Genomic DNA, 19255 nt, shown 5'->3' with positions numbered 1-19255 from the left:
GGAGCGCTGGAGCGGCTTTCAAGAATAAAAGGTGAGTATTTTAACAAAACGAGTGAAATGTAAAGTTTGATGAATGAAAGTGCCCCTGTTTTTAATAGGATTTTTTAAAACCGGGCACACATTCGTCAAACTTTACATTAAGTTTAAAGTGAAACAAGGCAGGTTTAGCTTTCTTTTCACTTGCCAGTTTGTTTAAAAACTTGAAAACATGTTTGAACCAACATATATTAGGGGTGCAATCGGGCTATGTTTAGTTTAACACTCGCACAGCGCAGTATTCAATAAATACTGTACCTGTAAAATAGTGACAATTACTGTAGTAAAATTTGCCAGACTATAGCACTGAGAAACAGATTACACGGTAATGCTGTAAACAGAGTGTACTGTGCATAACAAAATGGTGCCAGTCACTTTTCTCACAATCTCACGATGATTACAGCACTGTTTCAAAATCCTTGGAGGTTGAACTTCAGCTCCGCAAAGCGTTGTAAAGTGAGGTATACCTGTATATATATATATACTCTGCAATATAGTTTAATTATTAGCTTTGTCCCCTTTTCCTGTAATTCCACTCTGAAATTATGATCTTTTCAGTTCCTGTTAGAAATGTAAGTGCAGAACAGTTATAGTCCACAAAGCCATTGGCTGCACACTCTAGTGACCTATTTATAACTGTTCCTAATTGACCCACAGCAGAGAGGGTAACCTAAGTTACAACATGGCAGCTCCCATTGTTTTATAGACAGTAAAGGGACACTAAACCCACATTTTTTTCTTTCATGATTCAGCTAGAGCAGCAATTTTAAGCAACTTTCTAATGTACTCCTATTATCAATTTTCTTTGTTCACTTGATATCTTTTTTTTTATTTTTTATTAATTTTTTTTGAGAACAACAGTGTATACATACAAATAATATACAGTACAAGCTACATATCAAGTCAACATTGCTATCTTAAAGGGACAGTCAAGTCCAAAAAAACCTTTCATGTTTCAAATAGGGCATGTAATTTTAAACAACTTTCCAATTTACTTTTATCACCAATTTTGCTTTGTTCTCTTGGTATTCTTAGTTGAAAGCTAAACCTAGGAAGGCTCATATGATAATTGCTAAGCCCTTGAAGGCCGCCTCTAATCACATGCTTTTGTATTTGCTTTTCACAGCAGGGGAGAGCTAGTTCCTGTAAGCCATATAGATAACATTGTGAGCACGCCTGTGAATTGTGGCAGACACTGCACTAATTGGCTAAAATGAAAGTCAATAGATATAAATAAAATGTCATGTGATCAGGGGGCTGTCAGAAGATGCTTAGATACAAGGTAATCACAGAGGTAAAACGTATATTAATATAACCGTGGTGGCTGTGCAAAACTGGGGAATGGGTAATAAAAGGATTATCTATCTTTTAAAACAACAACAATTCTGGTGTTGACTGTCCCTTTAACATGTACCGTAAAACTCAGAGTCCTCATATTTTTCTCCCCTGTATAAATTGATATAGGTCACTCTTGGACCTTTTGTATATGGATAATACGTGATTAGGGGTTTCATTAAACATATATAGAAATATACAAAAGAAAAAGTTGCATCTTCATAAAGGCTATTGCATTTAAGTCATATAGAAATAGAGATGCTGAGGCTACAACTGGACTAACCTGTAATGTAATTAGTTTTACCATATTTACACTCATATCATGGAATTTATTCACTATGGAGGTCATGAACATATTAAATAGCAGATATGTACTATACTCAGATTCATGGTTTTATAAGACATCAATATAGCATTCATTTCAGACTTCACATAAATAAAATCTAGTTAGAGAACCTTGTTTGTGAGCTTCTTGCTAGGAAACTATGTGAACTGATCATGAGGATGTTGCAACTGGTAAATACTATCTGGCTAACATATGTTGGTAATTGGACCTATTGTTTGATAGGGTGATTCTCTGGGTTGCTCAAAGTGAGTCGGGAGACCTTGATAACAGGTTGTCAGACCTCCTCCTCACGTAGGAAACTGAGTTACATTTTACATATTGCTGGGCTCTATAACATTATGAATATATGGTTTTATGTTAAGGCTAGATGCTATGTATAGTGATAAGCCTGTCTTCCTCCCTACGGCTCCGGCCGCAAGCCGCAGAGTCTGGAAGAATTTGTCTGGGTTGTATCAGCCTCAACTCTATTACCTTAATTGTCAAGGAGGAGATATCACCTATTATGAGTCACGATGTGCAACTACCAAGAAAAAGCGCGCTGAGCAGAGCATAATGAAGCACAATTAGATTTCACTAGGCATGGCTATACTTTATGTTTAAAGTATAGTTTTATCATTGCCTTTTTTGCAGCTAAAGTTATATTCATCTAAGTGAGCTGCTTGGTCCAATCAGCATAGTATAATTATATCCACGAAATAAAAGTCAAAGTCTTGTAACATGTGAAGTTAAAACATATATATTAGCTAGGGCATGCGATTAAACAACAAAGAACAAACAACTATATTTAATTATCGTCCATTCTAACTGTATTTCACTGTTATTGACAAATAGCCAAGTCATCAGAGTCCCAGGAATCGTTTAGCCCCAAGGCTTTGTTTGCAAGAAAGGGTAAGACCTGGTAGAAACCTGAGGGTCTCGGAGCTTAACTTTGGGGCAAGGGAACCAGCACATGGGGAGTCTTAATATACCTGTAGCAATCGCTCCTCTGAGGTGACTCGGCAGCTGCGGGTAACTATGTTCAGAAAATAAATTCTCCGGTGAGCAGCTGCAGAGATCATAGGTATCACGAGAGGCAACAAACTTATATGGTGTCTGTTTCCCTGCTTCGGCTTCTCGGGGGGCCCCCCCTGAAACCCCATCCAACCTTGGCAGGCAAAGAGCGTGTCGATGATTGTTGTTGTTCTCCTGGTGCGTGTAATGGAGCTTTGATCCTGGACATTGCTGGACTTGTCCCCCCATGGATTGCCGTACCCGCACCACTCGGCATCTCCTGATGTTTCAGGTTGCCAGTAGCTTGGTAGAGTTTCCCTGATTTCTCTGCGCTCTTCTTGTTTAAGGATCTCTGTTAGTGGAGGAGCCCCTCTAACTCCGTCCGTGGCTTTGACTGTGTCTTTAAGTAGTGCTGGGTCCTGCGGAGCCTTCTCCATGAGACGCATACACAACTCCTCAAATCTGCTCCAGTGTATATTGTCAAAGATATCCTGGCAATCAGCGTCCTCAATCGCGGCCATCTTAGTTATTGTATGGCGTGGGTTATGTCAGTAAGTAGTCGCTGAGAATGCTCTATGTTCTTTCTTTTATATCCTCCAGATTTAGTAGTTATGATATACAACCCCAGATAGTGGTGTTGGCCTGACCAGTTGTAGCTAGGAACCTCGGGTTACCGAGGGGGTGGCGTTGCCTAGCAAGTGCCGCCGCGCTAGGCCTTCCTTGTCTGTTTTTTCACTGCAGCATCACAAATACAGCTCAATATAGGGAATGTTAGTCCCCACTCTGTAGTGGGATAATGCAAGTTTCAGATTTAGAGATTTGGCTGTAAGATTACTCCTAAAATCGGCGGATGATAAGAGATTCAGCTGGAGCTCAAAAAAAATGTGACCGTTCCTGGTTGCTGTTCAGACACGCCCCCCTCACTTGATATCTTCATTTGAAAAACAGGAATGAACACATTGGAGCTGGCCCATTTTAGGTTCAGCAACTGGGTACCACTTGCTGATTGGTGGCTAAATGTAGCTACCAATCAACAAGCACTATCCAGGGTGCTGTACCAAAAATGGGCCGGCTCCTAACCATTCATTATTGCTTTTTGAAATAAAGATACCAAGAGAACAAAGAAAAATTGATAATAGGAGTAAATAAGAAAGTTGCTTAAAATTGCGGCTCTATCCGAATCATAAAATAATAAAATTGAGTTTAGTGTCCCTTTAAAACTTATTTTGGTAATATTAAAACAGCTAATAATAGTAAATTGATACATTATAGATAAAATATATTAATTCAAATGTTTCTATTTTGAATAGGGATGCACCGAAATTTCGGCCGCAGAAAGTTTCGGCCGAAAATAGCATTTTTTGTTATTTCGGTTTTCGTTTTTTTTGCCTTTTATTTTCGGCAAAATTATTGTGTAGCATATTTTAAATTTGATGCCAGCCTAGAGCTGCTGTTTGAGTTCATTACTTGACTTACTGTTTTGCATATAATAATAGTTTTCTAGGACTATACTTTATTTTGTTAATTGGTAACAAAACAAAAACGGTTAAATCTGATTCTGTTACACAGAACTAAATAAAGAATAATACTAGTGATGCACCAAAATTTGGCCCGCCGAAAATGTGCAATTCCAATTTCGGCCCAAAGAGGACCAAAATGGCTAAAAATGTACAGCCCTCCCCTGTTCTATTGAGTTACATGTCTATCCTTAGCATAAGGTGAGCAGCACAGCACTGGCATGGTACACAGAGCACACACATAAGTACCATGACATGATGATATTTGAAACCAGGAGAGAAGGAAACCAAAGTTCTGAATAGTGAATACAAATATCAAAGGAGGATAAGTAACATGTTTATAAACACTTGATATTATCAGACACAGCCCTAAGCACACACACTGAATATCTTTAAGCCTTATATACAGTGCTCATACATCAACCTCTTGTGCGTAGACATTCTATTCGCCTGAGGCAAATATGCGTGCACACTATATATGCATAAGCCCCAAGCTCGCACACAGTTGGTACAAATTAGCACCCACCAGACAGTGTATACAAAAAAGCACAGTAACTTTCTATAACCACCTTGCACATAAGGTTGTAGCTAAGTCCAGTGGTCCTGGTGATAGGTGACAGGCAGACTCCATTTTGGGCTCCGGACATATAATCTGATGGGTCAGTGTGAGACCCGAACCAGGAACTAGGCGGAGATACGATGAGAGACGATCAGGTGCAGCCATGCTCATCGCACGGATAACTACACCCAAAAACAAAACACATGTCCACCTCGTATTGTTGTCTGGCTATAACCACGCTCTCCCTTATAGAGCTCCAGTTTCACTGCAGATCACGCCCTACTGTACAAGTGACCATGTCCATTTGTTGGAGCTTTCCCGCCTACAAGCTCTCTCAGCTACACACACACACTGTAGTTAAAAAAGAAAAAAACAATTTCGGTTTTGTTTCGGTTTTCGGCCAGGATCATCCTGAATTTTCGGTATCGGTTTCGGTCCAGAATTTTCATTTCGGTGCATCCCTAATTTTGAATATTGCATAATTCAAATATTACATTTAAAAATAGCATTAGAAATACTATTACATTAAACAAATGCCATGTGAGCTGAGGAAAGTTGAAGGTAAAATTATCTTCCTTTTTTACATAGAGAATCTAGATGTTAATGCGATTTTTTTCTTTCAATTGCATATGGGTATTATGTCTGTTTAATCATATGTCTTGTATTTATGTGCTTACCAGCTTTTCTATGATACAGATCATACACATTGATCTGTCACATTATTGTTTTCTTTTAACATTTCTATTTCATTTTGATGTTACAGTAAATGACTAAGGGACCCGTTACCTTTTGTACACATTGCTGAAAGACCAGCGTCCAATTCTTTTTCTGATTCTCATTTGATTTACAAGACAATGACTGAGAAGAATGAAACCTCCAAGATGCTCATGAGGACGAGGAAGGTGAGGCAAATTAGTTGTAATGTTATAGCTTTTATATGCTGTTGCGTGTGTGGGTTGTGCTAATCTGTCTTTTTATGTACAGTCATGTGAAAAAGAAAGTACAACCTTTTTGAATTCTATGGTTTTTAAGTATCAGGACATAATAACAATCATCTGGTCCTTAGCAGGTCTTAAAATTAGGTAAATACAACCTCAGATGAATAACAACACATGGCAGTACACCGTGTCAAGATTTATTTAACAAAAACAAAGCCAAAATTAAGAAGCCATGTGCGAAAAAACTAAGTATATCCTTACTGCTTCCATAGGAATTAAGAGGCTAAGTAGCATCTAGGTGCTGCTAATCAAATGCCTTTGATTAATTGATAATCAGTAAGTGTGACCACCTTTATAAAAGTTTTAGCAGGGTGTGGGTCTGGAGCATTCAGGTGTCTGTTAACACAATGCCAAGGAGGAAATACATCAGCAATTATCCTAGAAGGGCAGTTGTTGCTGTTTATCGATCTGGGAAGGGTTATAAGGCAATTTCCAAACAATTTAAAGTCCATCATTCTACAGTGAGAAAGATTATTCAAAAGTGGAAAACATTCAAGACAGTTGCCAATCTTCCCAGGAGTGAACGTCCCAGCAAAATCACCCCACGGTCAGACTGTGCAATGCTCAGAGAAATTGCAAAAAACCCAAGAGTTACATCTCAGACTCTACAGGCCTCAGCATGTTCAATGTTAAAGTTCATGACAGTACAATTAGAAAAAGACTGAACAAGTATGGTTTGTATGGAAGGGTTGCCAGGAGAAAGCCTCTTCTCTCTAAAAAGAACTTGGCAGTACGGCTTAGGTTTGCAAAGTTGCATCTGAACAAACCACAAGACTTCTGGAACAATGTCCTTTGGACAGACGAGAACAAAGTGGAGTTTGGTGATAATGCACAGTGCCACATTTGGCAAAAACCAAACACAGCATATCAGCACAAACGCCTCATACCAACTGTCAAGCACGGTGGTGGAGGGGTGATGATTTGGGCTTGTTTTGCAGCCACAGGACCTGACCACCTCGCAGTCATTGAGTCGAACATGAACTCCTCTGCATACCAAAGTATTCTAGAGTCAAATGTGAGGCCATTTGTCCGACAGCTAAAGCTTGGCTAAAATTGAGTCATGCAAGAGGACAATGATCCCAAGCACACCAGCAAATCTACAACAGAATGACTGAAAAAGAAAAGAATCAAGATGTTGCAATGGCTCAGTCAAAGTCAAGATCTCAACCCGATTGAAATGCTGTGGTGGGACCTTTAGAGAGCTGTGCATAAACGAATGCCTGCAAACCTCAATGAACTGAAGCAACGTTGTAAAGAAGAGTGGGTCAGAATCCCTCTACAACGATGTGAGATACTGATGAAGTCATACAGAAATTATTACTTCAAGTTATTGCTGCTAAAGGTGGTTTTACAAGCTATTGAAACATAAGGTTTACTTAGTTTTTCACATATGGCTTCTCTATTTTAGCTTTATTTCTGTTAAAGGGATAGTAAAGTCCAAATTAAACTTTAATGATTCAGATAGGGCATGTCATTGCAAACAACTTTTCAATTTACTTTTATCATCAAATTTGCTTTGTTCTCTTGGTATTCTTAGATTACAGCTAAACCAAGGTAGACTCATGTGCTAATTTCTACACCTTGAAGGCCGCCTCTTATCTGAATGCATTTGACAGTTTTTCACAGCAAGAGGGTGTTAGTTCATGTGAGCCATATAACATTGGTCTCACGCCTGTGTAGTCAGCACTAATTGCCTGAAATGATCTGAGATAAGGAGGCAGTCAGAAGAAGCTTAGATACAAGGAAATCACAGGGGTAAAAAGTGTATTAAAGGGACAGTCTACACCAGAATTTTTATTATTTAAAAAAATAGATAATCCCTTTATTACCCATTCACCAGTTTTGCACAACCAACACAGTTATATAAATACACTTATTACCTCTGTGATTACCTTGTATCTAAGCCTCTGCAGACTGCCCCCATCTCAGTGCTTCTGACAGACATTTAGTTTAGCCAATCAGTGCAGACTCCTAAATAACTCCATTAAAGTGAGCACAATGTTATCTATATGACACACATGAACTAGTACTGTCTAACTGTGAAAAACTTTCAAAATGCTCTGAGTTAAAGGACCAGTCAATACAGTAGATTTGCATAATCAACAAATGCATGATAAGAAGACAATGCAATAGCACTTAGTCTGAACTTCAAATGAGTAGTAGATTTTTTTTAAATACATTGCAAAGTTACGTCTATTTCCACTCCCCCTGTATCATGTGACAGCCATCAGCCAATCACAAATGCATATACGTATATGCTGTGAAACATGCTCAGTAGGAGCTGGTGACTCAAAAAGTGTAAATATAAAAAGACTGTGCACATTTTGTTAATGGAAGTAAATTGGAAAGTTGTTTACAATTGCATGCTCTATCTGAATCAGAAAGTTTAATTTTGACTTGAGTGTCCCTTTAAGAGGCGGTTTTCAGAAATCCGCTGGTTTTAGAAATCAGTTTGAGCCTACCTAGGTTTAGCTTTTCAAAAACCACCAAGGGAACAAAGCAAATTTAAAGATAAAAGTCAATTGGAAAGTTGGTTAAAATAGCATGCCCTATCTGAATCATGAAAGTTTAAATTTGACTAGACTGTCCCTTTAATATAATAGTGTTGGTTGTGCAAAACTGGGGAATGGTAAATAAAGTGATTATCTTTTTAAAAAATAAAATTTTTGGTGTTTAATGTCCCCTTAAATAAATAATGACACGGTGTAATATGTCATGTGATGTTGTTCATCTGAGGTTGTTTTTACCTAATTTTAAGACCTGCTAAGGACCAGATAATTTTTATTATGTCCTGATAACATCATAGAATTCAAAGAGGGTGTACTTTCTTTTTCACATGACTGTATTTACGGCCAGGATAATAATATATTAATTTCAAAATAATCTCACACCTAAAAAGGAACATTTTCGGACAGTGTACTGTATAATTGGTTTACCCTTAAAGGGACAGTCTAGTCAAAATTAAACTTTCATGATTCAGATAGGGTATGCGATTTCAAACAACTTTCCAATTTACTTTTATAATAAAATTTGCTTTGTTCTCTTGGTATTCTTTGTTGAAAGCTAAACATAGGTAGGCTTATATGTTAATTTCTAAGCCCTTGAAAGCTTCCTTTTCTCTTAGTGCATTATGACAATTTTTCAGAGTTTGCGCTAGTTTGTGTGTGCCATATAGATAACATTGTGCTCTCTTCTGTGGAGTTACCTAGGAGTCAGCACTGATTGGCTAAAATGCCTTTCTGTCAAAAGACCTGAAATAAGGGGGCAGTCTGCAGAGGCTTAGATACAAGGTAATCAAAGAGGTAAAAAGTAAATTAATATAACCATGTTGGTTATGTAAGACTGGGGAATGGGTAATAAAGGGATCATTTATCTTTTTAAACAATAAAAAGTATTTACTCTTGTGAGCTGTGGAAAGTTAAAGGTACAGTTATCTTCCTTTTTTACATAAAGATGCTAATGTGATTTTATTTTTCTTCAGTTTAGAAAATAAAAGGTTCTACATTTTGGAAGTAAAAATAAGCAGGAAACCTATTATTTAAATAGGACTAGACTTAGCCAAACAGAGGAGGAAATGGATTTGGGAGTAGTAATAGATAACAAGCTAAAGATGGGTGCACAATGCAGGGCAACGGCTTCTAAGGTGAATAATATACTAACATGTATTTAAAGAGGCATTGATGCAAGGTAGGAAAGCATAATTCTGTCATTATATTAATCCCTGGTAAGACCTCACCTTGAGTATGGAGTGCAGTTCTGGGGACCGATCTCAGAAAAAGACATTGCAGACATAGAGAAAGTTCAGAGAAGGGCCACAAAACTAATAAGGGGAATTTAAGCTATTAGGAGATGTTAGCCAAACTGGGTTGGTTTTCACTAGGAAAAAGGCACCCGAGAAGTGACATGATTACTTTATATAAATATATTCAAGGCCCATATGCAGAGATGACTCTGTTTATTCCAAGAAAATTGTTTGTGACAAGAGGTCACAATTTAAGGCTGGAGGAAAGGAGATTTATTCTCCAGCAATGTAAATGTTTTTTCACTGTAAGAGCAATAAAATTTTGAAACTCATTGCCTAAGGAGGTAGTAAATGTGAATACCTTAGAAACTTTTATTTTTGTATGCATAGGTTTTATCGTTTTTAGTATTTTGATTAAAGCTCACCTTTTTAATTTGTGAGGAAAAAAACAGTGAGAACTGTAGGGTGGAAATGTTTATAGAATTACGCTGGGATTTGAGAGACAATTTTATATATATGCCCATGGAACGCCCTGTGTTCAGCCTATTTTACGAAAAAAACAATTACGCTTTGTATTTTATACTTAGAAGTACAAATTTCTATGTGTTTTTTGCACATCCAGTGTACTTTAATTTACGATTTACACTGGACATATTTAATACTATTTATTTTTGTGTAATTTACATACAAATTTTACGTTTTTGATAAAATACATGTTTTGGTGGACAATTTTATTGCAATTTTTGATGCACCTTAAGACATTTTTTTCCCCTTGGTATTTTTGTGTGAATGGTTCAACTATTCATTTTGTACGATTTTTAAATAAAGAAATTAATTGTGCAGTTTAGTAATGCATCTCTTTCCTATACAAAAATGCAGTATACACCCCTTAGCGAGAAACCCTGTCTTCAGGGTAAATAGTGACTTTATATAATTCCACAAGGGACATAGAAAGACTGGCTAGTATTCTTATAGAATCTTACCAACACAAAAAGCTTTTTAGAATTGGGCCCTTGGAGAGAACAATGGAACATTAACATATTAGTACTCTGAACCACTCTGTTGGTTCAGTTGTGTGTAGTTAAATAACTTTTCTATTCTGGCAACTGGGAGGGCACAAGGCAAACCTTGCAAGCCTAACCCTGCCACATATCTGCTCTTTTGGCTTCAGCAGAGGTTATCAGATAAGGAACTAAAAAAACTATATTTTGCTAACAAAATGTCAGTAGCTAGCCTACTCCAGTAACAAGTCATCAAAAGCTCATCAAAATAAGGCAAACAGTGGGTGGAGTTTGGTTATTGAAAACCATTTGCAGCTAACAGGGTCTTATTGCATTCAAAAGCATTTTTAAACGTGTATAATTTATCAAGATGAATTCACAGCTTCTGAGAGTTTGAGGTGCTGACTCACATGACCAAGCCTGCAACCAGAATTTTAAGAAGCAGTTACTTTTTATCCAATAAATCCCCCTGAACATGCTTGATCGGGGTGATTGACAGGCCCTGCTCTTAAGCTCAGCAAAGCTGAATCGTTAGTGGTGATTGTAGGAAGACATGGTCTGTGCTTTATTGTTTTGTTTTCTGTTTTTAATTTTTAGGAAGAAATGGAGTTTGACAAAGTTGCAATTTACTTTTCAGAGGAGGAGTGGGGCTGTTTAAATGAAGAGCAAAAAAAACTTTATAAGGATGTAATGATAGACAATTACCTGAACCTTGAATCCTTAGGTATGAATCACTTCCCATTTGTCTCTTCTATATAATGTATGTATTTTGGCTAACCCTAGCAGCATTCACCAACAAAGATTTGCATCTTTTTATTAGCTGTAGACAGAAAACCAAAAGCCTTAAATTAAGCCAAATTCCATCTTTCTATATTCTTGTTTTTGCCATCTACCATTTTTTTTATTCTGTCTACTGGATATGATAATCCATTCCCCTTAATCTCCAGGCTCTGCTGTTTTCCAGGTCCCCCTAGTCACTCTGGCTAACAGGAAAGGACTTTCGATTTTATGTACTTGGAACTTGAGGAGTATTGGATTTTTTTTTTGTCCCAGTCCGCTCACATTCTCTCTTAACAGTTCATCTTTTAGAATGTAAGCTCACAAGCCCATTGTCCTGTAGAATTCCTTGTGTAAAGAAGGTGTACATTGGATGCTAACTCACATACGGGGCCTTTTCGTTTATTAGTCATGTAGTTGTCTTATTGATATTATTTTTCTGTAATCATACTCTTAATGTCATACGACTGTGGAATACGTTGACTCTTGCACAGTTTGTAGGTGGGGTGGTATTTTCCTTTTGTCTGTACCTGTGTGTTGCACTGATGCAAATAAAGCCAGTATTATGATTGTATATGGGTGTGTGCGTCAATACTGGGTGATCCTTTCTTGGTACTCCTGTAAACCAGTTTGTGTTATTTCAGTGCATACTTGGGTATGTCAGTTTTTGCAAACCTTTTAGCATCACAAGTATTTGCTGTCATCCATACCTGCAAATGTTAAATCCCAGTTATTATTTTTTTCTCATTCTGGCAAGTGATCTGTATGTTTTTATTTTATTTTGCTTTATATTTATAATCCATTTACCTTGGAACGTTGCATATTTCATTATAGAAAATGCTGCTTTTAAATCTCTTTTAACAAATCCCAAGTAAGTGGATTATTTTTCTCCCCTTTTTTTTTAACAAAAAATATAAAATAATAACAACCCAAGTGACAGGCAAAGTGCCTTAAAGTTAAGAATACAACTCCCCTATGTACATTTTGCATTAAAGTGAAGGTCCATTTTGATGAATTAGTGCCCGGATTTTAATAAACCTATTAAAAACAAGGGCACTTTAATTCATCAAAATTGACATTTCACTGTTTTCTTCAAAAATTTACCTTTTAATCCTGAATGCCGCTCCAGCATTGGCCTGATGCAACGCTGTGATTGGAGGAAGCCGGATTCGTCATTTTGGACATGCGAAGACGGCTTGCGACGGGCAGAGGAAGTGCTGGAGCGGCTGCCAGGATTAAAAGGTAAGTTTTTTAAGAAAACAGTGAAATGTCAATTTTGATCAATTAAAGTGCCTTTGTTTTTAATAGGTTTATTAAAAACCGGGCACTAATTCATCAAAATGGACCTTCACTTTAAATAAGTTTGGAGAGAGAGAGATTCCAGCAGTTCTGATCCTGAACTCTTGGAGTACTGTGATAGGTTGATTATTATGTAAAAATTGCTCATTTCTGGAGATTCTTTAAGGCTGTTAGTTTTGTTTGTTTTGTTTTGTTTGTTAAATGTGTTGTTAGGGATCTCAAAATTAAGTTCCTTACACGCTGCTCTTTGAAATAAGACCCTTTCATCTAGGAGATTGTTTCAGAGTAGCATGAGAGGAGATACATTTTTAGCACCATTGTCTGCAGCGGCTAATTTAAAGACAGTGCTAATGGGAAGCAGCACTTGCTATTTAATTTTAGCTTAGTTTGTATCTGTGCTACTTCAAAACAACATAATGCAACAAGTATATAAAATAAGAGTCCAGAGAGAATGAGTTGAAAAATTCTTTAGTGCTTGATTGTAGGGAATTCCCAGATGATGTGCATGTAAAATAATAAGTGAATATAGTGAAGTACGTAGATTCAAATAATCCAGTCCCCCAGGGAACAATACTCATATAAGGAAGAGCTATGACTAATCTCTTAGTGAAGGTGCGGATAGGTATCAAGCCCCTCGGCTACCAAGGGACTATTACAGACATTTGTATGCTCATAGTCAGAGCTTGAAGGGACTTCAATGTTAAAGTAAATTGTTAAGCCATTTGGATGTTCATTTGCATTTAATTTATGTGTACCCAGAAGCTTGGTGACTAATACAGTCCTTTTTATCTATTTTTTATAAATATATTTTATATACCTGATATCCTGGGAAATATCCTTGATAGCCGAGGGGCTTGATACCTATCCGCACCTTCACTAAGAGCTTAGTCATAGCTCTTATTAATATGAGTATTGTTCCCTGGGGGACTGGATTATTTGAATCTACGTACTTCACTATATTCACTTCTTATTTTACATGCACATCATCTGGGAATTCCCTACAATCAAGCACCAAAGAGTTTTTCAACTCACTCTCTTTGTACTCTTATTTTATATCCTTGTTGCACTATGTTGTTTTGATGTATTATATTTTTGAGTGCGCAATTAGTTATTAGTAATTACCTAGTATTTGTTTTGTATCTGTGCTACTGTTTTGATTTAACTCACAAAAATTCAGCTTTCTTAGCTTTCTACATTACACTGTGCTGAGCCAGTGAAGTCAGCTAATGACGCACTGGTTTGTATGCTAATTAGGGAGTTAGTGAAACAATTTTTATGAGTAAGTATTACAGCCACATTCTTCAGCAGCGAAAACACAGCAAGGTCTCTCTAATTTTTTGGGGAACTTTAGTTGCAACAGTTTTAATGCATATTTTGCAATAATAAGGCTTTATTAAAATAATGCATTACTTTACTACATTGTCCCTTTAAGGTGCCACATGAACCCTAATACAAGTGTTGAGTACATATTCCACAGCGCCCTCAGACTCATTCTACAAGGACAGACAATACTTCTTCAGTAGCTGAAGTAGACCAATGTGCTGAAGAGTTATGTAAAGGCGCAATGTGGACTCCTGACATATTTCGGAAGCACTACAAAATGGATGTATGGCTGTAAAAAGCCAAGTGTGGCAGAAAAAAATATGTTCTGTATACGTTTCAAAATACTTCATACTATGGCCCATATTTATCAAGCTCCGTACGGAGCTTGAAGGGCCGTGTTTCTGGCGACTCTTCAGACTCGCCAGAAACACAAGTTATGAAGCAGCGGTCACAAAGACCGCTGCTCCATAACCTGTCCGCCTGCTCTGAGCAGGTGGACAGACATCGCCGGAAATCAAGCCGATCGGGTTGATTGACACCCCCCTGCTGGTGGCCTATTGGCCGCGAGTCTGCAGGGGGAGGCATTGCACCAGCAGCTCTTGTGAGCTGCTGGTGCAATGCTGAATACTGCGAGCGTATTGCTCGCAATATTCAGCGAGGTCTGTCGGACCTGATCTGTCGGATCAGGTCCGACAGACCTTGATAAATAGAGGCCTTTGTCTTCAGTTTAACTTGCATGGTTTGGCATTTCTTTGTTGGTGAATGCTACAAGGGTGAATCAAGATATTCCATAAGCATTATTCACTGAATGCCCTCTGTTTTTTTTACTGCTTTTTAACTAAAATGGTATATGTCAGGAAGGTGAGGGGTCCTATACCATAAATAGTGAATAGAGGGGTCTTATACCCACCTAAAAGTGAGGTTTTATGCTTTGGCTTTTCTTTTCAGCCCCCTTAAAGGGGAACATCTCTTCATTAGTGTTACTTTAAGTGATGGTAATCTCTCCCCTTTCTAAAATAAGATCCGGAATGTTAGGGGTATTTTAGATGGAGTTTAATTCATCAGTTGTTATGAAGATGCGCTATAACTTACTTTTTAAAATAGATATGAAGTTCGAATACCTTGCGCTCTGCAGCCCACTTGAAAAGTCAATTTTTTTTTCTGTGAGCTAAAGGTTTGAATTGTTGTCCAATCAGTGCTCTTCCCATATGGCACTTTTGTTGTAGCTAAAGCAATGATTGGAGAACAATTCGAACCGTTAGCTCACAGAAAATTTTACTTTACAAGTGAGCGGTGGAGCGTGGGGTGTTTGAATTTTATATCTATACTAAAAAAAAAAGCTATGGCGCATCTTCGTTACAACTGAAGAATGAAACATCATCTAAAATATAAATAAAATTACGGATCTGATTAAAAGGGGAGAGTTTACTATCACTTTAAGGAGAACAGTCAAATTAAATGTATGTATCTATGTGCCAGTGCTGTTTGAATTACCAGAATCCAAATTCTCGATACTTAACATCACTTTTACATGGCAATTTTTCACTTATCAAATTCAACACCTAAAAGGTCTTGATCATTTTGTGAATATAACTTTGCGTATGGGCAAAACACAGAAACTACACCCTGTCATATTAGATGACGTTAGGAAGCAACATCACTCAACAGATACAAATGCTACCAGCTAAATCAATTAAAAATCACTAATCAGGACTTTTCAACTTATAAAAATGAGTTAATGGGCTATTGTAGTTTAAAAACAAATTTGTTAGAGCAGTTCATTTTAAGACCCTGCATTACTGTGTTTAACCCCCGCAAAGAGGGTTTAACACAGTAGAAGTATGGCTTGTGACCAGAAGTCTGCTGGCCCTAAGCGAAAAAAAACAGCAGTGCTTGACGCACGACTCAGATGTGGAACTTGTGCTGATTGGATCAGCTGTGTTTTCCTCTCCCTCTCTGATACTTCTACTGTGTGTTTTGCTAGGGTTAATCACACAGTAGGGCAGAGTTGATAGTGTAAAAAGGACATGCCCTAATGAATTAGAGAATATCATCTTTGACTATAATGTCCACTTTAAATCAATAACCCAACAAAAAAAATAATTAAAAGGACCTGAAGCCCCAAATTTTTCTTTCATGATTCAGATAGAGAATACAATTTTAAACAACATTCTAATTTACTTCTATTATCTAATTTGCTTCATTCTTTAGATATCCTTTGTTTTAGAAATACAGTATCTCACAAAAGTGAGTACATCCCTCACATTTTTGTAAATATTTTATTATATCTTTTCATGTGACAACACTGAAGAAATGACACTTTGCTACAATGTAAAGTAGTGAGTGTACAGCCTGTATAACAGTGTAAATTTGCTGTCCCATCAAAATAACTCAACACACAGCCATTAATGTCTAAACCGTTGGCAACAAAAGTGAGTACACCCCTAAGTGGAAATGTCCAAATTGGGCACAAAGTGTCAATATTTTGTGTGGCCACTATTATTTTCAAGCACTGCCTTAACCCTCTTGGGCATGGAGTTCACCAGAGCTTCACAGGTTGCCACTGGAGTCCTCTTCCACTCCTCCATGACAACATCACTGAGCTGGTGGATGTTAGAGACCTTGCTCTCCCCCACTTTCCGTTTTAAGATTGCCCCACAGATGCTGAGTAGGGTTTAGGTCTGGAGACATGCTTGGCCAGTCCATCACCTTTACCCTCAGCTTCTTTAGCAAGGCAGTGGTCGTCTTGGAGGTGTGTTTGGGGTCGTTATCATGCTGGAATACTGCCCTGCGGCCCAGTCTCTGAAGGGAGGGGATCATGCTCTGCTTCAGTATGTCACAGTACATGTTGGCATTCATGGTTCCCTCAATGAACTGTAGCTCCCCAGTGCCGGCAGCACTCATGCAGGCCCAGACCATGACACTCCCACCACCAAGCTTGACTGTAGGCAAGACACACTTGTCTTTGTACTCCTCACCTGGTTGCTGCCACACATGCTTGACACCATCTGAACCAAATAAGTTTATCTTGGTCTCATCGGACCACAGGACATGGTGCCTGTAATCCATGTCTTTAGTCTGCTTGTCTTCAGCAAACTGTTTGTGGGCTTTCTTGTGCATCATCTTTAGAAGAGGCTTCCTTCTGGGACGACAGCCATGCAGACCAATTTGATTCAGTGTGCGGCGTATGGTCTGAGCACTGACAGGTTGAACCCCCTACTACTTCAACCTCTGCAGCAATGCTGGCAGCACTCATACGTCTATTTCCAAAAGACAACCGCTGGATATGACGCTGAGCACGTGCACTCAACTTCTTTGGTCGACCATGGCGAGGCCTGTTCTGAGTGGAACCTGTCCTGTGAAACCGCGGTATGGTCTTGCCCACCGTGCTGCAGCTCAATTTCAGGGTCTTGGCAATCTTCTTATAGCATCTTTATGTAGAGCAACAATTCTTTTTTTCAGATCCTCAGAGAGTTCTTTGCCATGAGGTGCCATGTTGAACTTCCAGTGACCTGTATGAGAGAGTGTGAGAGCGATAACACCAAATTTAACACACCTGCTCCCCATTCACACCTGAGACCTTGTAACACTAACGAGTCACATGACACCGGGCGGAAAACTTAGGGGTGTACTCACTTTTGTTGCCAACGGTTTAAACATTAATAACTGTGTGTTGAGTTATTTTGAGGGGACAGCAAATTTACACTGTTATACAGGCTGTACACTTACTACTTTACATTGTAGCAAAGTGTAATTTCTTCAGTGTTGTCACATGAAAAGATATAATAAAATATTTACAAAAATGTGAGGGGTGTACTCACTTTTGTGAGATACTGTAGCAATGTACATGGGTGACCTAATCACACGAGACATCTATGTGCAGCCACCAATCAGCAACTACGGAACCTATTTAGATATGCTTTTCAACAAAGGATATAAAGACAATTAAGAAAATTAGGTAATAGAAGTAAATTGGAAAGTTGTTTAAAATTGCATGTTCTTTGTGAATCATGTCCCTTTAAATCAATAACCCAACACACACACATACCCACTATTGTGATAATGCCCTAAGAGAGACATGTACACACAAATCTATGTGGTTTTGAAGCAAAACTGCTTAATTGAACATATTACCTTTTAGCATTGGTATTTGGTACACAATATTGTTTACTCATATACATTGTTTATAAATAAAAAAAAATTTGAGGGGGTTCAAAAAGAAAGGTACAATACAAAATTGCTGGTCATAGAATACTGAAAGTCAGTTAAAGGACCAGTCAACACAGTAAATTTGCATAATCAACAAATGCTAGATAACAAGACAATGCAATAGCACTTAGTCTGAACTTCAAATGAGTAGTAGATTTTTTTCTGACAATTTTAAAAGTTATGTCTTCTTCCACTCCCCCTGTACCATGTGACTGCCATCAGCCAATCACAAATGCATACACGTACCATGTGACAGCCATCAGCCATTCACAAATGCATACACACTTATTCTTGCACATGCTCAGTAGGAGCTGGTGACTCAAAAAGTTTAAATATAAAAAGACTTTGCACATTTAGTTAATGGAAGTAAATTGGAAAGCTGTTTAAAATGGCATGCTCTATCTGAATAATGAAAGTTTAATTTTGATTGAGTGTCCCTTTAACAGAATAATTAACATATTAGTCAAACTGATTGTCTTTCGAGGTGACTCCATGGGTCTTTAATCTTACTGAAACAAGTGGTTCTATGAGGAGCAAGAAACGTTCGCATAACAAAGAGTCCATAGCTGCCAATAAAGTAATATATTTGGGCTCCATCATACTAATATATGCTTTCCTCTTTTTTTTTTTTTATCCTTGTGGGATATCGCCTCCCGGTCAGCAGGAGGAGGCAAAGAGCACCACAGCAGAGCTGTATATATAGCTCCTCCCTTCCCTCCCACTCCAGTCATTCTCTTTGCCTGTGTTAGTGATAGGAAGAGGTAAAGTGAGGTGTTAGTTTCGTTTCTTCAATCAAGAGTTTATTATTTTTAAAATGGTACCAGTGAGTGCTATTTTACTATAGGGTGTAGCCGTATTCCTTGTCAGCCTCAAGAGTAGAGTTACAGGTGGCTTTAAAGCAATGGGAACTGGTGGGACTTAACCCTCACTGCACCTCCCATACTAGTGCTGCCCTTCTGGTGATGATGGTCTTAGCAGATATTACCTAAGGCCTTTCTGTGTCCACAGACCTACAGGAGGGAGAAGACCTCTTGATCCTGTGAGATGTGTCATGCTGTCGCTCAGCATAGAGGTAAGTGCAGTCTTTATTTCTTTCATGTAATTAGCAAGAGTCCATGAGCTA

The 19255-nt window shown here is 38.0% G+C and overlaps 1 protein-coding gene across 1 annotated transcript in view; it reads left to right on the top strand.

Moving 5' to 3' along the window:
• The window catches only part of LOC128666989 (gastrula zinc finger protein XlCGF26.1), a 42455-nt gene that overhangs the window by 735 nt on the left and 22465 nt on the right, over nucleotides 1-19255 (top strand). The window contains exons 2-3 of the mRNA XM_053721837.1: nucleotides 5547-5685; nucleotides 11122-11248. Coding sequence (XP_053577812.1) covers nucleotides 5638-5685; nucleotides 11122-11248 — 175 coding nt within the window. The 5' untranslated portion in view covers nucleotides 5547-5637. The remainder of the gene's footprint in view (nucleotides 1-5546; nucleotides 5686-11121; nucleotides 11249-19255) is intronic.

This window comes from Bombina bombina, chromosome 7 (genome assembly GCF_027579735.1).
Source record: "Bombina bombina isolate aBomBom1 chromosome 7, aBomBom1.pri, whole genome shotgun sequence".
NCBI classification, from domain to species: Eukaryota; Metazoa; Chordata; class Amphibia; order Anura; family Bombinatoridae; genus Bombina; species Bombina bombina.
The sequence above is the reverse complement of the archived record's forward strand: the minus strand, read 5'-3'. Positions and strand labels throughout refer to the sequence as shown.